Source organism: Somniosus microcephalus, chromosome 7 (assembly GCF_052327205.1).
Source record: "Somniosus microcephalus isolate GS21.2 chromosome 7, FLI_Smic_1.0, whole genome shotgun sequence".
NCBI classification, from domain to species: domain Eukaryota; kingdom Metazoa; phylum Chordata; class Chondrichthyes; order Squaliformes; family Somniosidae; genus Somniosus; species Somniosus microcephalus.
In genome coordinates, this window is record NC_140993.1 from 249975519 (window position 1) to 249992104 (window position 16586).

Consider the following 16586-nt stretch of genomic DNA (forward strand, 5'->3'; position numbering starts at 1 on the left):
ACTTGGCTTCTGCAACCTAAGGAGAATCAGTTTTGGCAATTAAATCATGCGAAGCGGCCTTTTCAAAAGCTGAAGATGTTGGGGTTTAATTCTTGGATTTCCAATTTTTGTTTTTCATAATTTTTCGTATAACAGAGAACTTTGCAAACCTGTTTGTTTAGTTTTTGAATTTGTATTTTAACCACGCGTTGACTTGCACAATGATGTTTAAGTTCACCCATACGGTGAGGAGCTGCGGTCAATGTCACAAGTGCATTCATTTTACTTTTGGCATAAAAGATCTACAATCTGATTTTTTTAATGAAAGCTTTAATACTTTTAGGAGGCTACGGTCGGGACAGTACATGTGCCACGTCGCAGCCATGAGCCACTAGTTTGAGATGAGAAGTTTAAGAATGAGTGTTTGCGTTGTAGAACTCAAGTATTTCGCACCTCTTGAGCGGATGGCCCTCGGAGCTGAGCCTGTATGAAATTACAGAGGGACAGATGAAACTGGCATTGAAGCAGCCTGCCACATGAGAGCTGGATGCCGGATGGTCCCGAGGAAAGGAGATTTGAGAAATCGACTACTGTGCTCAATTATGAACGAGGACGTTTGAATGTTAAATTACTTGGGAGCCAGTGTATTGTGGAGGCGAATTTAACGTCGAGACCGAAGTAATGGCAGCTTCAAGAATGGAGGTAAGAGGCATGCTGATGTTCGTAAAGATTAAAAAATTAAAGCACTGGCTTACGGGAACCCAATTCGCTCTTATAATACACCTTGCACTGTTATGCTTAACTCCACGTTACTTTGGTATTCAAACATGACAGGCCCCAGCTTGCGTTCGCAACAGCCAAGATTGAGTGAAATCCAAGTTGTGGGTTGGGGGTTTTTCTCCTTGGGCCTTAGTTAAGAGCAACATGAAGATGATTGGAAGTCAGCAGAACAGGAACTGGCTGTAATAAGTCTCGCGCGCAATTTATAAATGGAAGTAAATGCATCTGCGGAGAAAAGTTTCTCGGCGGCGTGTCTGTGACCCCACCCAAAGAGGAGGATAACCAGTTTATAAAATAAGGGAACGGATTAGTAACCTATTGTCATAGATGATCAATGTAAATACAATGGGCCCAATGACAAAACATATTGGACTTACCATTTAAACTCGTAGCGGTTAAGTCTAGTTGTGAATTAAATTGAATGCTTTCTACTGCAGCCCTAAATCATTTACCTATTTGGCAAATAAAAAAAATAAAACCTTTACAGTCGACTAAGTTCACTAGGATATACTCGGATATATTTTATCCATGTCCAAAATGTATGTTGTAAACCACAATATTTTCTTTTGGAAAGTTGACTTTTTAAAAGTTTTGATCGATTTTTAAAAGCAAAAGGTGCTTGTTTTCTGAAATTACATCAGTAGAACATACTTTTATAATGTTGCAATATTCTAATAGGCATCGCTAAAAACACAATGAAGGTGTTAGTGAGCATGGAAATGTCTTACATTGTTGGGAATAATACGGTAAGATTTAAAACGTTTGCACTGTTCCACATCATTGTAAAAGGAAAATTAATTAAAAAGTTACAGTGCATAAACATGCTGTTTGGATTCTTGTTCTCTTCAATTAGAGATGAACTTGGAAGCTGAAGTACTTCCAGTTTTTGTAACTTTTTTGTAGAGGGGGCAATCTGTTAAAGAAATTAAATTATATATTGGGTAATTCCACCAAGGCAGGTAAATGTTCGTTAAAGTGAGTGAATTAATTAAGCATTTGAGTACTCTGCATTTTTTTTGGATACCTGACTGAAACATGCTCAGGAGATCAAGTTTCCGTGACTAGTAAAGACCCAGGACAATATTATAATATCCATATATGTGACTGCAGTGGCAGCTAGCTAGCATCTGAGACTGGCAGTTTTGGATTTTATTCAGAAACAGAAAGGCAATCTAAATGTGGGGCTAAGGTGTTTCTGGCCTTATTTACAATTAAGCTTATGAATATATCTACAGTACCTTGAAAACATTGAGTTGTTTTCAGTCCATGTCACTCTGGTCTGTGGGAGTTACATGATCCATTCCTTATTTAGTGATTTGATTGATCCATTGAGTCACAACCATTAGTATTATCGATCACGCGATGACCATTGACTAATCCCCACTCTGCTGCCCCTTGGCCAGGATCTGTGACTCTCGACCAGCCCAATTCTGTACTCTGCTCTGGGTGCTGCTCTTCTTCCTTGGATATCACAAACAGGGTCCATCCAAACTTGCTTGCCTTACCCTGGTCTTGCTGCACCATTTCCGAACCCACCAGGTCTCCCTCTTTCTCAGGCTTTGTGTTAGACTATTGCTGTTGCTCTCCTCTCATGGAGAGTGCATGTTTCCCATCATTATGATAGGATGATACCCGAACTTCAAGGGTTAAGTTACGAGGAGAGATTACACAAATTAGTGTTGTATTCCCTGGAATTTAGAAGGTTAAGGGGTGATCTGATCAAAGTTTTCAAGATATTAAGGGTAACAGATAGGGTAGATAGAGATAAACTATTTCCGCTGGTTGGGGATTCTAGGACTAGGGGGAATAGTCTAAAAATTAGAGCCTGACCTTTCAGGAGTGAAATTAGGAAACACTTCTACACACAAAAGGTGGTAGAAGTTTGGAATTCTCTTCCGCAAACGGCAATTGATGCAAGATCCATTGTTCATTTTAAATCAGAGATTGATAGCTTTCTGTTAACCAAAGGCATTAAGGGATATGGGTCAAAGGTGGGTATATGGAGTTAGGTCGCAGATCAGCCACGATCTCATTGAATGGTGGAGCAGACTCGAGGGGCTGAATGGCCTCCTTCTGTTCATATGTTCCTATGTCCTATTATAACAGTGTCTACACTTCAAAGTACTTCACTGCCTGTAAAGTGCTTTGGGATGTCCGGTGGTCATGAAAGGCACTATATCAATGCAAGTCTTTTTTTTTTGATTGAGGAATAACTTGGAGAATTACAACTACTGCCCCCAAACAGCAGCCCAAGAAGGAATCTCGGGGAAGCAGGGATTAGAAGCTTGCTGATCAGGAGAGACGAGAGAAACTAGGGGACTTTTCATTGCAGCAGAGAAACTTGATCGGATGGAGATGTTCAAAATTATGAAGGGTTTTGATAAGGTAAATAAGGAAAACTTTTGTTGGTGAGCCAGTAACTAGACGGCATAAATTTTAGATCATCACAAAAAGAATGAAGGGAGGGGTTAGGAGAATTGGGCGGGCTCCCTATGTATGCACCCTTACCTACCCGATGTTCCTCTCCACCCAGGTTCAGGAACAGGAATGTTTGCCTCATTGTGTCCAGCTTTGGGCGTATTTCTTTAGGAAGGATGTCAAGGCCATGGGGTGGGTATGGAAGAGATCCATTAGGATAATAACAGAGATAAGAGGATTTAATTATGAGGAAAGACTAAACAAAATGGGACTCTTTCATTAGAGCAGAGAAAGTTGAGAAGATATCTGAAAGAGGTGTTTACAATTATTCATAGTTTTCATAAGGTAAATAGGGGGCAACTACTTTCACTGATGCAATGATTTCACTTTTACAGAATGAGGTTCATATTGCTCATGCAACTGACCTATTATTCTTAATGGTAAGAATTTTGCACTGACCAGTTAGTCATTGGGTAAGTATAGAGTTGAGGCCTTTTAAGAACATAAAAATAGGAGCAGGCATAGGCCATTCAGCCCCTTGAACCTGCTCTGCCATTCGATATGATCATAGCTGATCTTCTACCTCAACTCCACTTTCCTGCACTATCCCCATATCCCTTGATTCCCTTAATAGCCAAAAATCTATCGATCTCTGTCTTGAATATACTCAACGACTGAGCCTCCACAGCCCTCTGGGGTAGAGAATTCCAAAGAATCACAACCCTTTGAGTGAAGAAATTTCTCCTCATCTCAGTCCTAAATGATCAACCCCTTATTCTGAGACTGTGACCCCTAGTTCTAGACTTCCCAGCCAGGGGAAACAGCCTTTCAGCATTATTTACTGCTTATTATTAATTTAATGACAGTTCAGTGACTGGGGGGTCATTCAGGAATAACTGGCAAGGAAATTGCTAAAAAATGTGATTGTACTGCCCATGTTGGGTAAACACATAATTCTCCATTTAAAAAAATAAATTATATACTGCCTAAAAAGGGAAGATTATCAGAGCCGCAAATATATTGTAGTCTATAAATTTGTTCAGTTCAGACTATCCAATGACAGCTGAAGGATGCAGCTGTACTGATGTATTTTGGATATATTTTAAAGATAAAAATGAAAGCCTCAGGAAAGTGATAGATGATTTCCTTGAATTCCACTTGCTTCTGGTAACGCCATGGGGACTAGAGAAAATAAGGGTATCCAGAATTGATGCAAGATGGGATCAAAGGGAAGTAGAGAAAGATGCTGAAAAAGGGAGAGAAAAAAACTCACATAGATTAATACTGAATGGAGCAAGACAAAGAATTATGGAGTGGAAGAGAAACTGTTAAAGGAAAAAGGGATGCAATTTGTTTTCTATCATCTAGTAACTAATATAAAAAAAGCACAAGTAACATTTTCATCATGCAATTTGTGAGGTCACAGGCTAATGTTTAATTGCAGCTTTTAAGTTTGTATAATCATTTGAGCTCCTTCTTATTTTCCTTGCAGTATAATCAGTTTTTGTGAAGTACCTTCAGTGTAACTTAATTTGAGTAGGTAAGATTTACGCATGTGTTAATGTATGGGAAAATGTGCAATATCTGAGAGAATACTTTTTTTTAGCCTTTAGGGTAAAGTGTATAAAATTTAATCTTGTGTAAAGTGTGCCTGGTACAAACTGGGTGTACAGAGCACAAAAGAGAGGCCAGCTCTCTCTCTCTCCGCACTAGTTTAAGGGTCTGTTTGTTTCACAAGGTGGAGTGAACAAACTCAGAAACCAGACAGGCTGAGCGATGCTGAAAGAGCCTTTCTCGGCCCGTGTAGATAAAGGGAAGTTCTTCCTTTGTGTGGAATGTTTATCCTGCATGAGAAATGTTTCTGGTCTCAAGTTCTGCCATAATTACTTACTGGTTGGATAACAAATGATTCACTTTGCTAATGGCTGTTTGAATCACCTGCAAAACTTGCAGATACTGACATTCATTTAGTAAGTTGAAAGTAGTTTTTTATTTGGGAATGTTACTTAAAGTTTGATAGGATAACATTTTCAAAGCTAAGAAAATGAGCAATATTCAATAATGAAAATAATGTTATCATTTTGTACTTTTCAGATTGAAAGTCATTTAAGAAAGACTACCATTCTTTTTGGTTTCAAAATTGGACCTATTTTGATGCATGTCGGCATTTTCGCCCCTCTTTTCTCACCATTTTCCCCCCCTCCCCTGCCCTATTGAAGGCGTGACTCCTTGCTGGGGTCCATTCCATGGAGGCTGCGTGTCCTTACCCAAGTGGCTGCTGTTCAAAAAGTGTACTTCCAGCAGGGGTTGGATAGCAATCAGAAGTATCTTATTTTTCTCTCTCCTTAACCCTGCAGTGAGGAGACCTCAGACTTGGCCGGGAACAGCTAACTGAGCACAGAATGGGGATTGAGCCTGAGACCATCCTGATCTACATGGCTTAGTTATTCACTGAATAAATTGGGGGAGTCTGCGACGTACGTCAGTCTTAAAAATAAACAGCTCCATATAGTAAATTATTCTGCAATCTGTGTCGCTACAGACTCGCCGCTAGTGACATTAATATAACTCCTAACAATTTGCTCTTTTATGTATTCCATGAGAATTCATGTAGAGATCATACTGAACAGAATGACATAGAATTTACTACCAATCCAAAGTATTCTAAAAGGTTAAGTTTTTATTTTAAATGGATGCTAATTATCATCATTTGAGGATGATCTCATCAAATTATCTCTCATAATCAGCTTTGTGTATCCGAAATAAATTCCACATTACATTAGTCATTAAAAATACTAATCCCCTCAAACTTCCCACTGTGAACTCCGCATTGAATGGTAAATTATCAATGATTTATGAAAGGATTCTGTTTTTTTTTTGGTGGGTGTGTTGGGTGGAACACTAGCCTTTCACCTCTGGCACCTCTGTTGGAATCCTGCTGGGATGGAAGCCTCCTCTGTCTGTTGGCTGTAACAGGCCTTTGTGAAGTATGCTTGGGCCGTCTCAGCGAGCACGGGTGCATAGCACTAAGGTACTCATAAAGTAGTACTAAATTGGCAATCTCAAGAGTTCACAAAGGCCGGTTAAGGAAAATGTCATTTTTGGCACAGTATGAAGGGTTTTTCTGAGGCTCTGGCATATTGTTAGAGTAGAGGTAGAGGTAGCTTTACTCTGCATCTGACTATAATCTACCTGTCAATTCATCTCACTATTTTCATAACCACCATATACTAGAAATATACAGGTGGATGTCAGAATTATTATTATGGCAGGAGTGTTATAATTGGCCTCAGCACACCTGGACTGGGAGGCAAAAAGAATCAGTCAAAGTTCTTGCTCACTATCCTGTGCATACCCCTCAAGGTATTTATGCATGTAGATGTCAGGCAAGGACAGGATCAGCTCATCTATAATTATCCATCCTCCACCACAGTTGAATAGTCTGTTGATTTATATTTCCCAGCCTCACACGTGAGGAATCGCTTCTTGGTACCAAAGAGCTGTGGGTGTCCATAGAGCTGTACCCCAGCATGAGCCATTGCTTTCAGGACAGGAGGGGAGAATATTTGGAACAATATATTTATTTGTATTCACATTTGTTTTTAAAGCACTTGCACTTCAATTTGGTCAATTGTTTACTGCAGAAAAAGAGGTGAATCTAGAAGTTTTTAAACTATATTGAGTTGCAAGGGGATAAGAGAAGGAAAAATTGAAGTGCAAAAAAAAACCCAAGCGAAATCAAAACTTAACACAGTGCAAGATGCTTAAGGCTACATTTTAAATCAACAACTTCTTCAGAGTATAGCATAGAATAGTGAGTTTATCGGAAAGAGTTGAAGTATTAACATTTGAGATTTTCAAATACAACAAAAGAATAACTAAGACAGTATGTGGTAATCCTAAAGGGATTTGATATCTATCCTGAAGAAGCATTTTTCACTGAACATATTAAACCATGTTGAAGGGTTTCTCTTTTTTAAAAAAAAACAATTTTAGCCACCTTGACAAATGATAGAAGAACTGAACCATGCTCAACAGTTTTACATTATATTAATTCATGGAATCATAGAAATTTGTGATACTGTGCTGGCCGAAAAAGAGCTATCCAGCCTAATCCCACTTTCCAGCTCTTGGTCCATAGCCCTGTAGGTTACGGCACTTCACGTGCATATCCAAGTACATTTTTAAATGCGATGAGTGTTTCTGTCTCTACCACCCTTTCAGGCAGTGAGTTCCAGACCCCCCACCCCATCCTCTGGGTGAAAAAAATTCTCCTCAACTCCCCTCTAATCCTTCTACCAATTACTTTAAATCTATGCCCCCTGGTTATTGACCTCTCTGCAAGGGGAACTAGGTCTTTCCTATCTACTCTATCTAGGCCCCTCATAATTTTATACACCTCAATCAAGTTTCCCCCTCACCTACCCCTGTTCCAAAGAAAACAACCCCAGCCTAACCAATCTTTCCTCATAGCTAAAATTCTCCAGTCCTGGCAACATCCTCGTAAATGTCCTCTGTACCCTCTCCAATGCAATCACATCTTTCCTGTAATGAGGTGACCAGAACTGTACGCAGTACTCTAGCTGTGGCCTAACTAGTGTTTTATACAGTTCAAACATAACCTCTTGCTCTAGTATTCTATACCTCGGCTAATAAAGGAAAGTATCCCGTATGCCTTCTTAACTACCTGCCCTGCTCCTGCTACCTTCAGGGATCTGTGGACATGCACACCAAGGTCCCTCTGTTCCTCTATACTTCTCAGTGTCCTACCATTTCCTGTGTATTCCCTTGCCTTGTTAGCCCTCCCCAAATGCATTACCTCCCACTTCTCTGGATTGAATTCCATTTGCCACTTTTCTGTCCACCTGACCAGTCCATTGATATCTTCCTGCAGTCTACAGCTTTCTTCCTCACTATCAACCACACGACCAACTTTTATATCATCTACAAACTTCTTAATCATGCCCCCTACATTGAAGTCTAAATCATTGATGTATACCACAAAAAGCAAGGGACCTAGTACTGAGCCCTGTGGAACCCCACTGGAAACAGCTTTCCAGTCACAAAAACATCCGTAGACCATTACCCTTTGCTTCCTGCCACTGAGCCAATTTTGGATCCAACTTGCCACTTTCCCTTGGATCCCATGGGCTTTTACTTTTCTGACCAGTCTGCCATGTGGGACCTTGTCAAAAGCCTTGCTAAACTCTATGTAGACTACATCAAACGCACTACCCTCATCAACCCTCCTTGTTACCGCCTCAAAAAATTCAATCAAGTTAGTTAGACACGACCTTCCCTTAACAAATCCATGCTGACTGTCCTTGATTAATCCGTGCCTTTCTAAATGATGATTAATACTGTCACTCAGAATTTTTTCCAATAATTTGTTAGGCTGACTGGCCTGTAATTACTCGGTCTATCCCTTTCTCCCTTTTTAAACAACAGTACAACGTTGGCAGTCCTCCAGTCCTCCGGCACCAAACCTGTAGCCAGAGAGGATTGAAAAATGATGATCAGAGCTTTTCCTCCCTTGCTTCTTTTAACAGCCTGGGATTGATTTGCATTCAGTATTTGACTCATTCCATAGAGATTTTCTTGCCTTCTGTTGATTAGTTTGAGACTACGCACAGAGCCCTAAAGAAGCATGTAAGCCAATAAAATCTTAACACTTCACTTGAGCCAGTGAATGTTAAATACTAAAGCAAAAGCAAAATACTGTGGATGCTGGAAACTGGAAATAAAAACAGAAAATGCTGGAAACACTCAGCAGGTCAGGCAGCATCTGTGGAGAGAGAGAAAGGGTTCAGAATGCAAAATACTGTATGGTGTTGACCATACAATGTAGCATCAGGCATTTTGCTATAGTAGTATTTTAAGTTATAAATATTAATACGTAGCAGTATTAACTTAGTGCTAGGAATGCATTGCTTAAATTAGCTCACTGTGTCCTGCCCAGCCAAGGCATACCTCCACAGAAATGATAACGTCTAGTTGCTCCACATGATAATACAGACACCTGAAGCCCACCAATGCTTCCTGAGCTCTCCATTCATGACTCCAGTCACTTGGGCTACCCCTTCCCTTTGCGCCACCATTGGCAGCTGTGCTTAGGGCCTCGTGATTTGGAATTCCCTCTTGTGTTGGACCACTTCAGAGAGTCCTTAGTGTGGGACTGGAGTCACAAATAGGCGAGACCAGATAAGAATGGCAGATTTCCTTTCCTAAAGGATATGAGTGAACCAGTTGAGTTTTTATGGCTATCCAACAGTTTCGGGGTCACATTTACTGATACCAAGATTTTATTTCCTGATTTTTAAAAACTGAATTCAAATTCTCAAATTGCCACAGTGGGATTTCAACTCGTGTTCTCTGGATTACTAGTCCAGTAACATAATCACTACACTACCATACCTCCATAGTGCGGTTTGATGCAAAAGCAGATGGCCTTCTTAACTCGTGCTCCTAATATTTCCTAACTTGTGTTTTTCCTTTCTCCCAGAACTTTGCCTGGAAGTGGGAGATATTGAGAGGTTGCAGTGTGCATGGAACACTCTTATTGAGACTGTACATTCCAGCAATCTCTCCACTTACTGAGAGCTGTTTTTGAACTTTATGATTTTTATCATTATTTTATGATTGAGCTTAGTTGCTCTGCTTGTTATTTGCTCCATTTGTTGGGCTAATTGATGAGAATTTGTGTCTCACCACAGTATTAACTTCTTGAACCCTTCCATAATATCTCTTGGTTTTCAAGTCAGTGTCCTGATAAGGATGTTCTAATTATATCAGGTTAAGAGATGCCTCTTAGGATTTGAAGACTTTATTTTCTCCAGCACTTGAATACAGCAGGATTGGAACATTTAATTGACATTTAATAAATAAATGAATGGTATTCAGTATGAACAGTAATTATAAATTTTACTATTCGCTGTGGGATATTGAAACAACAAAGACATATCTCCTGCACTAACCCAGAATATAAAATTGATCCTTAAAACATGGTTGCTTACTTCTCAAGTGGCAAAATTCTACAATTGAGTCTGAATAGCTTTGTACCTTTTGATGGCCTCAGACTGACCTGTCAGCTGAGCACCGGCAGCCAAATAGAAGCCCCAAATCAGAGGGTCCTGGACACAGGTCTGGCAAAAGGACTACAAAGAATCTTGGCCCTGCTCCTCTCGGGGACCCAGTCCAGATAATGCTGGCATACAAATCCACTACACTAAGAAGAAAAATAGTTGAATGGGATGGCTTGATTCACTGACCTGTGCCAAATACTTTGAGTAACTTGCTAGATAAATCAATAGCATCAGTCAAACCCTGCATACCAAGGACTTCCTGAATTACACATGTTTATGCCTTGTCCTGAGTTTGAATATTCATCAGAGAGTAATGTATATTTTCTGAAAAATTAGCTTGCAATAACCAATTTTACCCTGCAAATACCATGACCCCAAGAAAGAGGACTATAATAATGCACGATAGATAAAAAGTGCTTCATTTTTATATTAGTCAGTCCATAGATACCCTTTACTTCTGCCTCCACTACAACTGTCTCATTTGGGTAGATAGGGCATGAAGGTAGCAATTATCAGGCAATTAGATATTTTTTCCTCAATCAGGACTCCTAGAAGTCATTGGAAAGTTCCATTGACCATTCAAAGACCTTGCATATAAACCCATGTTTTCATGCGTATATACATATATTATCACTTACATGACATTCATCGCTTGAATATTTATTTGAGAAAATCAACATGACAAAGTCCTGTTGCCACTTTTTGGATTGGTAATTGGTAAGTGTTGAATAAGTAGAATCTACTGTACTTGAGAGGAGGCTATAGTCAGCTGTCGTAGAATAATAGATGTCAATTCCTGCTCAACATACTGAAATCTGTTGAATGGACATGTTGCATTTCAAAGACTTGGCTGTGTTTCTGGCTGGGAGACCTAATGCTACAAGTCACCAGCAGGCTTCCTTTCTGGCTCAAACAACCCTGAAAGTTCTCTTACGGGAGAAATTTACTTAAAATAAAAGGTAGGAATACTTTAGATTGAAATACTTAACTTCAACATTTTTCTTGTAATCCCACACAGCAATGTTAGGGGATCATGGATACATTTGTGAGGTGCTATGTAAACTGTATTATATAGAGTTACATAGAATCTACAGCACAGAAACAGGCCATTCAGCCCAACCCAATGCCGGTGTTTGTGCTCCACACGAGACTCCTCCCACTCAAATTACTTCATCTCTCCCTATCAGCATATCCTTCTATTCCTTCTCCATCGTGCTTATCTAGCTTCCCCTTAAATGCATCTATTCCTATTCGTCTCCACCACACCATGTGGTAGCGATTTGCACATTTTGAATTGTATTGCAGAATTCACACATTGTAAAGTGCAACATGTACAGTAACTTCCTATGTTTTCTGCTGTGCTCAGTTGTCTCCAAAAAAGCACCTTCACCCAAGTGGTGCAGATCTGAACGGCCAGGTGAGTGAGATATTGAAACCTGTGCAGACTTTGCAAACTTTGGATGTATGAAGAAAGAGAGGGTGAAGTGGGAGAAGGCACTGGAAAATAAAGCACATGAAGAAAAAAATAATTTTTAAGTGCTTATGGCATCTCCCTACCTTTTATAACGTAATCTTACTGTCTTGATTTTAGCTAGGTTGTCTTATGTCATTGCCTTTCAGTCAGTTAGACTTCATTATTCAAATAAAATACGATTAAATGGATACTTGTAGACTATTTTGCCTAATTGAGGAAAAACTGAATTATTGGCAAATAAAACTTGTCAAGACAAAAAATCCACTATTGCTGTTCAGTTATAATTTAAAACTTTATACCAAAAAATACATTTTAATTATATCTACTAAATAGCACACAACTTTTTCTTAGTTGCTACAGATTAAATCTCCAAACTGAGATTTCCTTTAAAATGATTAAAATAGATTTTTTAAGTTGATGAAAATCTCTGGCTCTGATAAAGTGGCTCGTCAGGGGGGTAGCTGAGTTTTACCTATTTTAATGCTAATAATTCACGCATCAAATGAGTCAATATTAGGCTTTGTTGCTATTATAGAAACTAGCTTTGTTTGGGATTGGTCATGTCCATACACTTGGCCTGCAAAGCTCCCAGAGGTAAAAGGGTAGTGCTCTAACCCCAGGTACCTCAAATTCTGCCATGCAACATAAATAATAAGATAAAATACAATAAGCAAGTTTTTTTTTTACTTTCGTGTGTGTGTGGCAGAACAGAGGATGTACTGGAGCTAACGGTGACAAATTAATGTTTTAAGGCACTGAGCTGGTGGTTGTTGAAGGCACAAAAAGCCTTGGAACACTTGTGTTGGGTGCCAAGGGGTAAGCCTAGAACAGCTCCTTTATAGCAAGAACAGGTGTTTTCTAAAATATTAGGCATTAAATATATAAAATTTCTTTATATTTCAATCATCAATTTATCATTTGTTTTCAATCCAAACTTACAGATTTCTTCCATGCCTGTGAGGGGACATGTGCTGTGGCTAGTTATTTATTTCCTAATTTCTCTGCATTCACTTGACGTTAGTTGTCAGGAATATTCAGGCTCCATTTCTGGTGAGTAGGATCCGGACAACCTGTTTAATATCAGCTGATCTGGAGTTCCTTGTTCCAATGTTCTGTCTATAGCGTTCCTCTACCTCTGTTTTATTTCTCTGTTCATTTTCTGGTTTTGCCTTTCACATTTGTAAGAATATTATAGTTCTATAATCATCAAATCATGTCCAGAGTATCTTTTCGAAGTCTGAAGACTGATAGATTTTGATAGCAAATGAAGACTAAGCATCACACAAAGCCTGTATTGGTGATCCATTTACAAAAGAAATGGTAAAGTTTGACAATCTTTGTTCTCCGTGCATGTGGAGGATTTATTCTATTTTCTTGCCACTATATATTCGTGGTAGATGTTAAACATTTGGCTTAAATGTAAACTCGTCTAACAAAAAACTTCCTTGAATTTGACTCTTTATTTAGTCTAATGTGGCACTTTTCAGATTTTCTCTAAGATAATTTTCCTTGTCATTTTTTTACTAAATTGGGTAAAATGAAAGTTGTGTTTATGCCTGTTTTTTTCTCGACTGATTAGAATAATAACTTTTTTTTAAAAGATGGAAATGTTCTGGATAATGTTTTCCTGGCTGTGATGGTGTTATTCCTCTGACTTTTCTGCAATATTTTGTAGTGTATAAGTTTCACAGCTTATTGCACGATTAAATCATTTCTGGCTCACAGAATGAATGCAAAGATTTCTAAACGTCAAGATTGTTCCGTCAACTCAAGCTGGAAGAACAGAGGTTTGCAATTTGCTTGGCAGCAGCCATTCGCTGCAGAGACTGTCAGTTAAAGATTAGAAAAGTATTAGGGTTTTCTGTGTACTGTCTTTTTGACATGTCGTTTTCTCATTTCTTTCTAATGAAGTGAAATGGTGAAAAAGTTCCTAAGCGCATATATCCTATGTAGAAAAATTCCGAAATGCTTTTATGCTGTCATTTAGTATTGCTGGCTTTTATTAGGCTGTGCTTCTGACTACTAACCAGTGCACAGTGCAAACATCCTGATAATACAAGTGACTTTTAGTGAAACCACCCATTCTATTTGTCCACAGAAAATAGTTTCATGCTAGATAGATGATCAAGATTAAGGCACTGAAAAGAGATTAAGGTTTCCTGGAGTGGGTATTGTGAAAAATGTAACATTTGATTATTATTTGTCTACATTAAAAGCACACTGCAGGGAGCATTTACATTTTTTGTATGGTTTATATTATAAAATGGCTAAATCCTTATGCACAAGTATATAATTAGTGGAAAGAGGATTTTAGTAATGGCCAATATCTGCAGATGTTTCAGGCAGTTGTGGATCTTGAATCTTGATCTCTGAATTGTGAAGGAGACATTTTATTGATAGTATCAGGCAACCATACAGCTCCATTTAAAAATATTACTTTTTAAAGATTGTTAATATTATAAATTATGAGTTAAAATAGTGCAATTAAATGCAAATGACTGGAAGAGCTGGCAAATGGTTTGAATTCTACAAATAGCATAAACCTCCTTGTCACAATTGCCTATACCTGCTCAGTGATGGAATACTGTAGTCCTGTTTGGCAGATATCAGAGAGAGAAAAAAATCTCTTGCTCCTGGACTCAAAAGTCACAAAGCCATTAAGATCATTGGATTGGATGAGATTTGCCTACTTCATGCGAGAGTCTATCCTCTACAACACCAGAGAGATGGGGTCAGGCTGTTGGCCTTCCACATCAACATGACTGGAACAGGACCGACAGCACTTAAGCCAGGTTTCTATATGTTTATGCTGGGAATAAAAGAGCTGCTGCAGCTTCATCTCGTCATTCTGCAGCGATCGAAAAGTCTGTACTGAATACTAGCAGCAAAGCTTCACACACCCTTCTGCCCATGGAACTGTCTCCCAAACAGTATCATCATCATCAGGAACTGCATCACTTGCACGTAAAACTTCAAACACACTCGAGCATCATCATGAACCAGGGTTACTGGAGCATACAATAGGCCATAGGAGAGGTCTAGGCATGCCACTTGGCATCCCAGCATGAACTCTCTGGGTTTTTGGTGCTCTAGGCAACTGTCAGGGTCATGGTCCTGAGACATCTGTTCTCCATACTGTTGCCTCTGGCTGTACCCTGCTGTTAGCCACCCAAGATGCAGAAAATACCCCAGTAAATCCAAAATTCAACATTACGCAAGGTTGCTGCTGAAGTTAACTATTGTTTCCTTTAGGAGATGATGACATACATGCCTTTGAAGTGTCTACAACTGAAGATTTGCACAGAGAGCCATCAGAAAGCACAGGATCAAGGAGCGCTTCCTCTGAGGATGAAATGTCTGGTGATGACTATAAAATCACAACAGGCACTCCCAATATTATTGAATCCCCATCAGGATTTTATCCTGAAATTTCAACACCTGCCTATGATGATCTATACAGCACAGCTTCTGGAGATCCTGACCTGGATGAAACTGGATCCACCATGCTAACAGTGCAAATGATCACAGATGAAGATAATTCTTACACTACCCCCCCAGGTTTTCACATTCCTGCCAAAGAAGTCACTAACCTCACAACAAGAATTCCATACACGTACCCCACAGAAACACTGGATGTGGAGATGGAGTTGCTTCCCGTCCGTGATATCTCAGAGGGAGAAGGTACGTGACCTGGCTGATGCGTGATGGTGCACTTGCATGTAATTAAAACAAAAATTAGCTATTTGCCTCATTTTGTGTTTGCAAAATGAAGATAGAAGTGATGTCTTCAGTTCAAATAGATCATGACACTGATCATTTGTATTATTTTTTAAAGTGTGTATTCCCAAATCAGGAGCTTTTAAGTATTGACAGGAATAAAATTGGTATTTGACTAATTTTTTTTTGTTCCTCTTGTTAATTTATTTTATCCCAATCCTGGGTCTGCCCTTGCCATGCAATATTCCAATTTGGAAGTAGTCTGTAACTAGAGCTCCTGCAAATACTGTCTTGATTCACTTACTATGTGTTATGTGACAGCCTAACCTGCCAACTTTTAGGCCTAGAAATTCAGTAAGGCGCTGCAAGCTTTGCGCCCAGTTACCGCTTAAAGAGGGCTTCTGCGCCAGTAGAGGAGGTTGCGCTGATGTTGAGCTCGGCGGTAATGGCGGCGGTAGCCGGTAGCGCTGCGCCGGCACTGATGACGTCATCGGTGTGCGCAGTGCCCCGTTTCCGCCCCGATGCCGGCCCGACGCCCATATTCAGTTGCCGCCGCCTCCTCCGTGGTGGCCGCTACTAACATCCGGAGACCAGGGCCTTACTGCAGCCTTAGTGGGGCGCATAAAGGTGGAGGTGCGGCCGGCCGCTTTTTCGGCGGCCGCCTGCCCGCACCTCCTTCCCCGGCCTCCTCCACCACCCCCCCCCCCGCGGCATTGCCAGCTGCTTTCCGCGAGCCCGGCACTTCTCCGTGGTGCCGGGCTCATTTGCCGGCACAATCCAGCGGCGATCTCCCCGTTGCAGGCACCTCCACCTTAAGAGAAGGAGGAGGCCTGCAGTACCGCAGCCTGCCGCACCGCATCGGGTGGCGCAGCGGCACCTAGAGCGCTGAAATTCAGTTTCAGCGCCCCAAGCGGGGGCAGGCACACCCTGGAATAGCGCCCGGTTCCGACTTGGGGCGCAAAAAGTGAATATCTGACGGTCGCAAATGGCTCTGCGCCCAGCGCTAACTCTTGGGCGCTAGCCAGCTGGCGGGGCCATAGTGAATTTCTAGGCCTTAGTCTCTATGATGAGGCACCTCTCTTCTGCTCTCTTTCTCTTTCTGACAGAGGTCAGGAACTCAACACGAGAGTTCAGGT

At 40.3% G+C, this 16586-nt stretch overlaps 1 protein-coding gene across 2 annotated transcripts in view; it reads left to right on the plus strand.

Annotated features, from left to right (window-relative positions):
* The first annotated feature begins 229 nt into the window (after nucleotides 1-229).
* Nucleotides 230-16586, plus strand: part of LOC147115224 (uncharacterized) — an 83212-nt gene continuing 66855 nt past the window's right edge. Inside the window, exons 1-3 of one of the 2 annotated variants that reach the window (XM_085993597.1) lie at nucleotides 230-681; nucleotides 12675-12783; nucleotides 14986-15414. In XM_085993597.1, coding sequence (XP_085849723.1) covers nucleotides 661-681; nucleotides 12675-12783; nucleotides 14986-15414 — 559 coding nt within the window. In that variant the 5' untranslated portion in view covers nucleotides 230-660. The remainder of the gene's footprint in view (nucleotides 682-12674; nucleotides 12784-14985; nucleotides 15415-16586) is intronic. The other variant, XM_085993598.1, reaches the window with a different exon arrangement.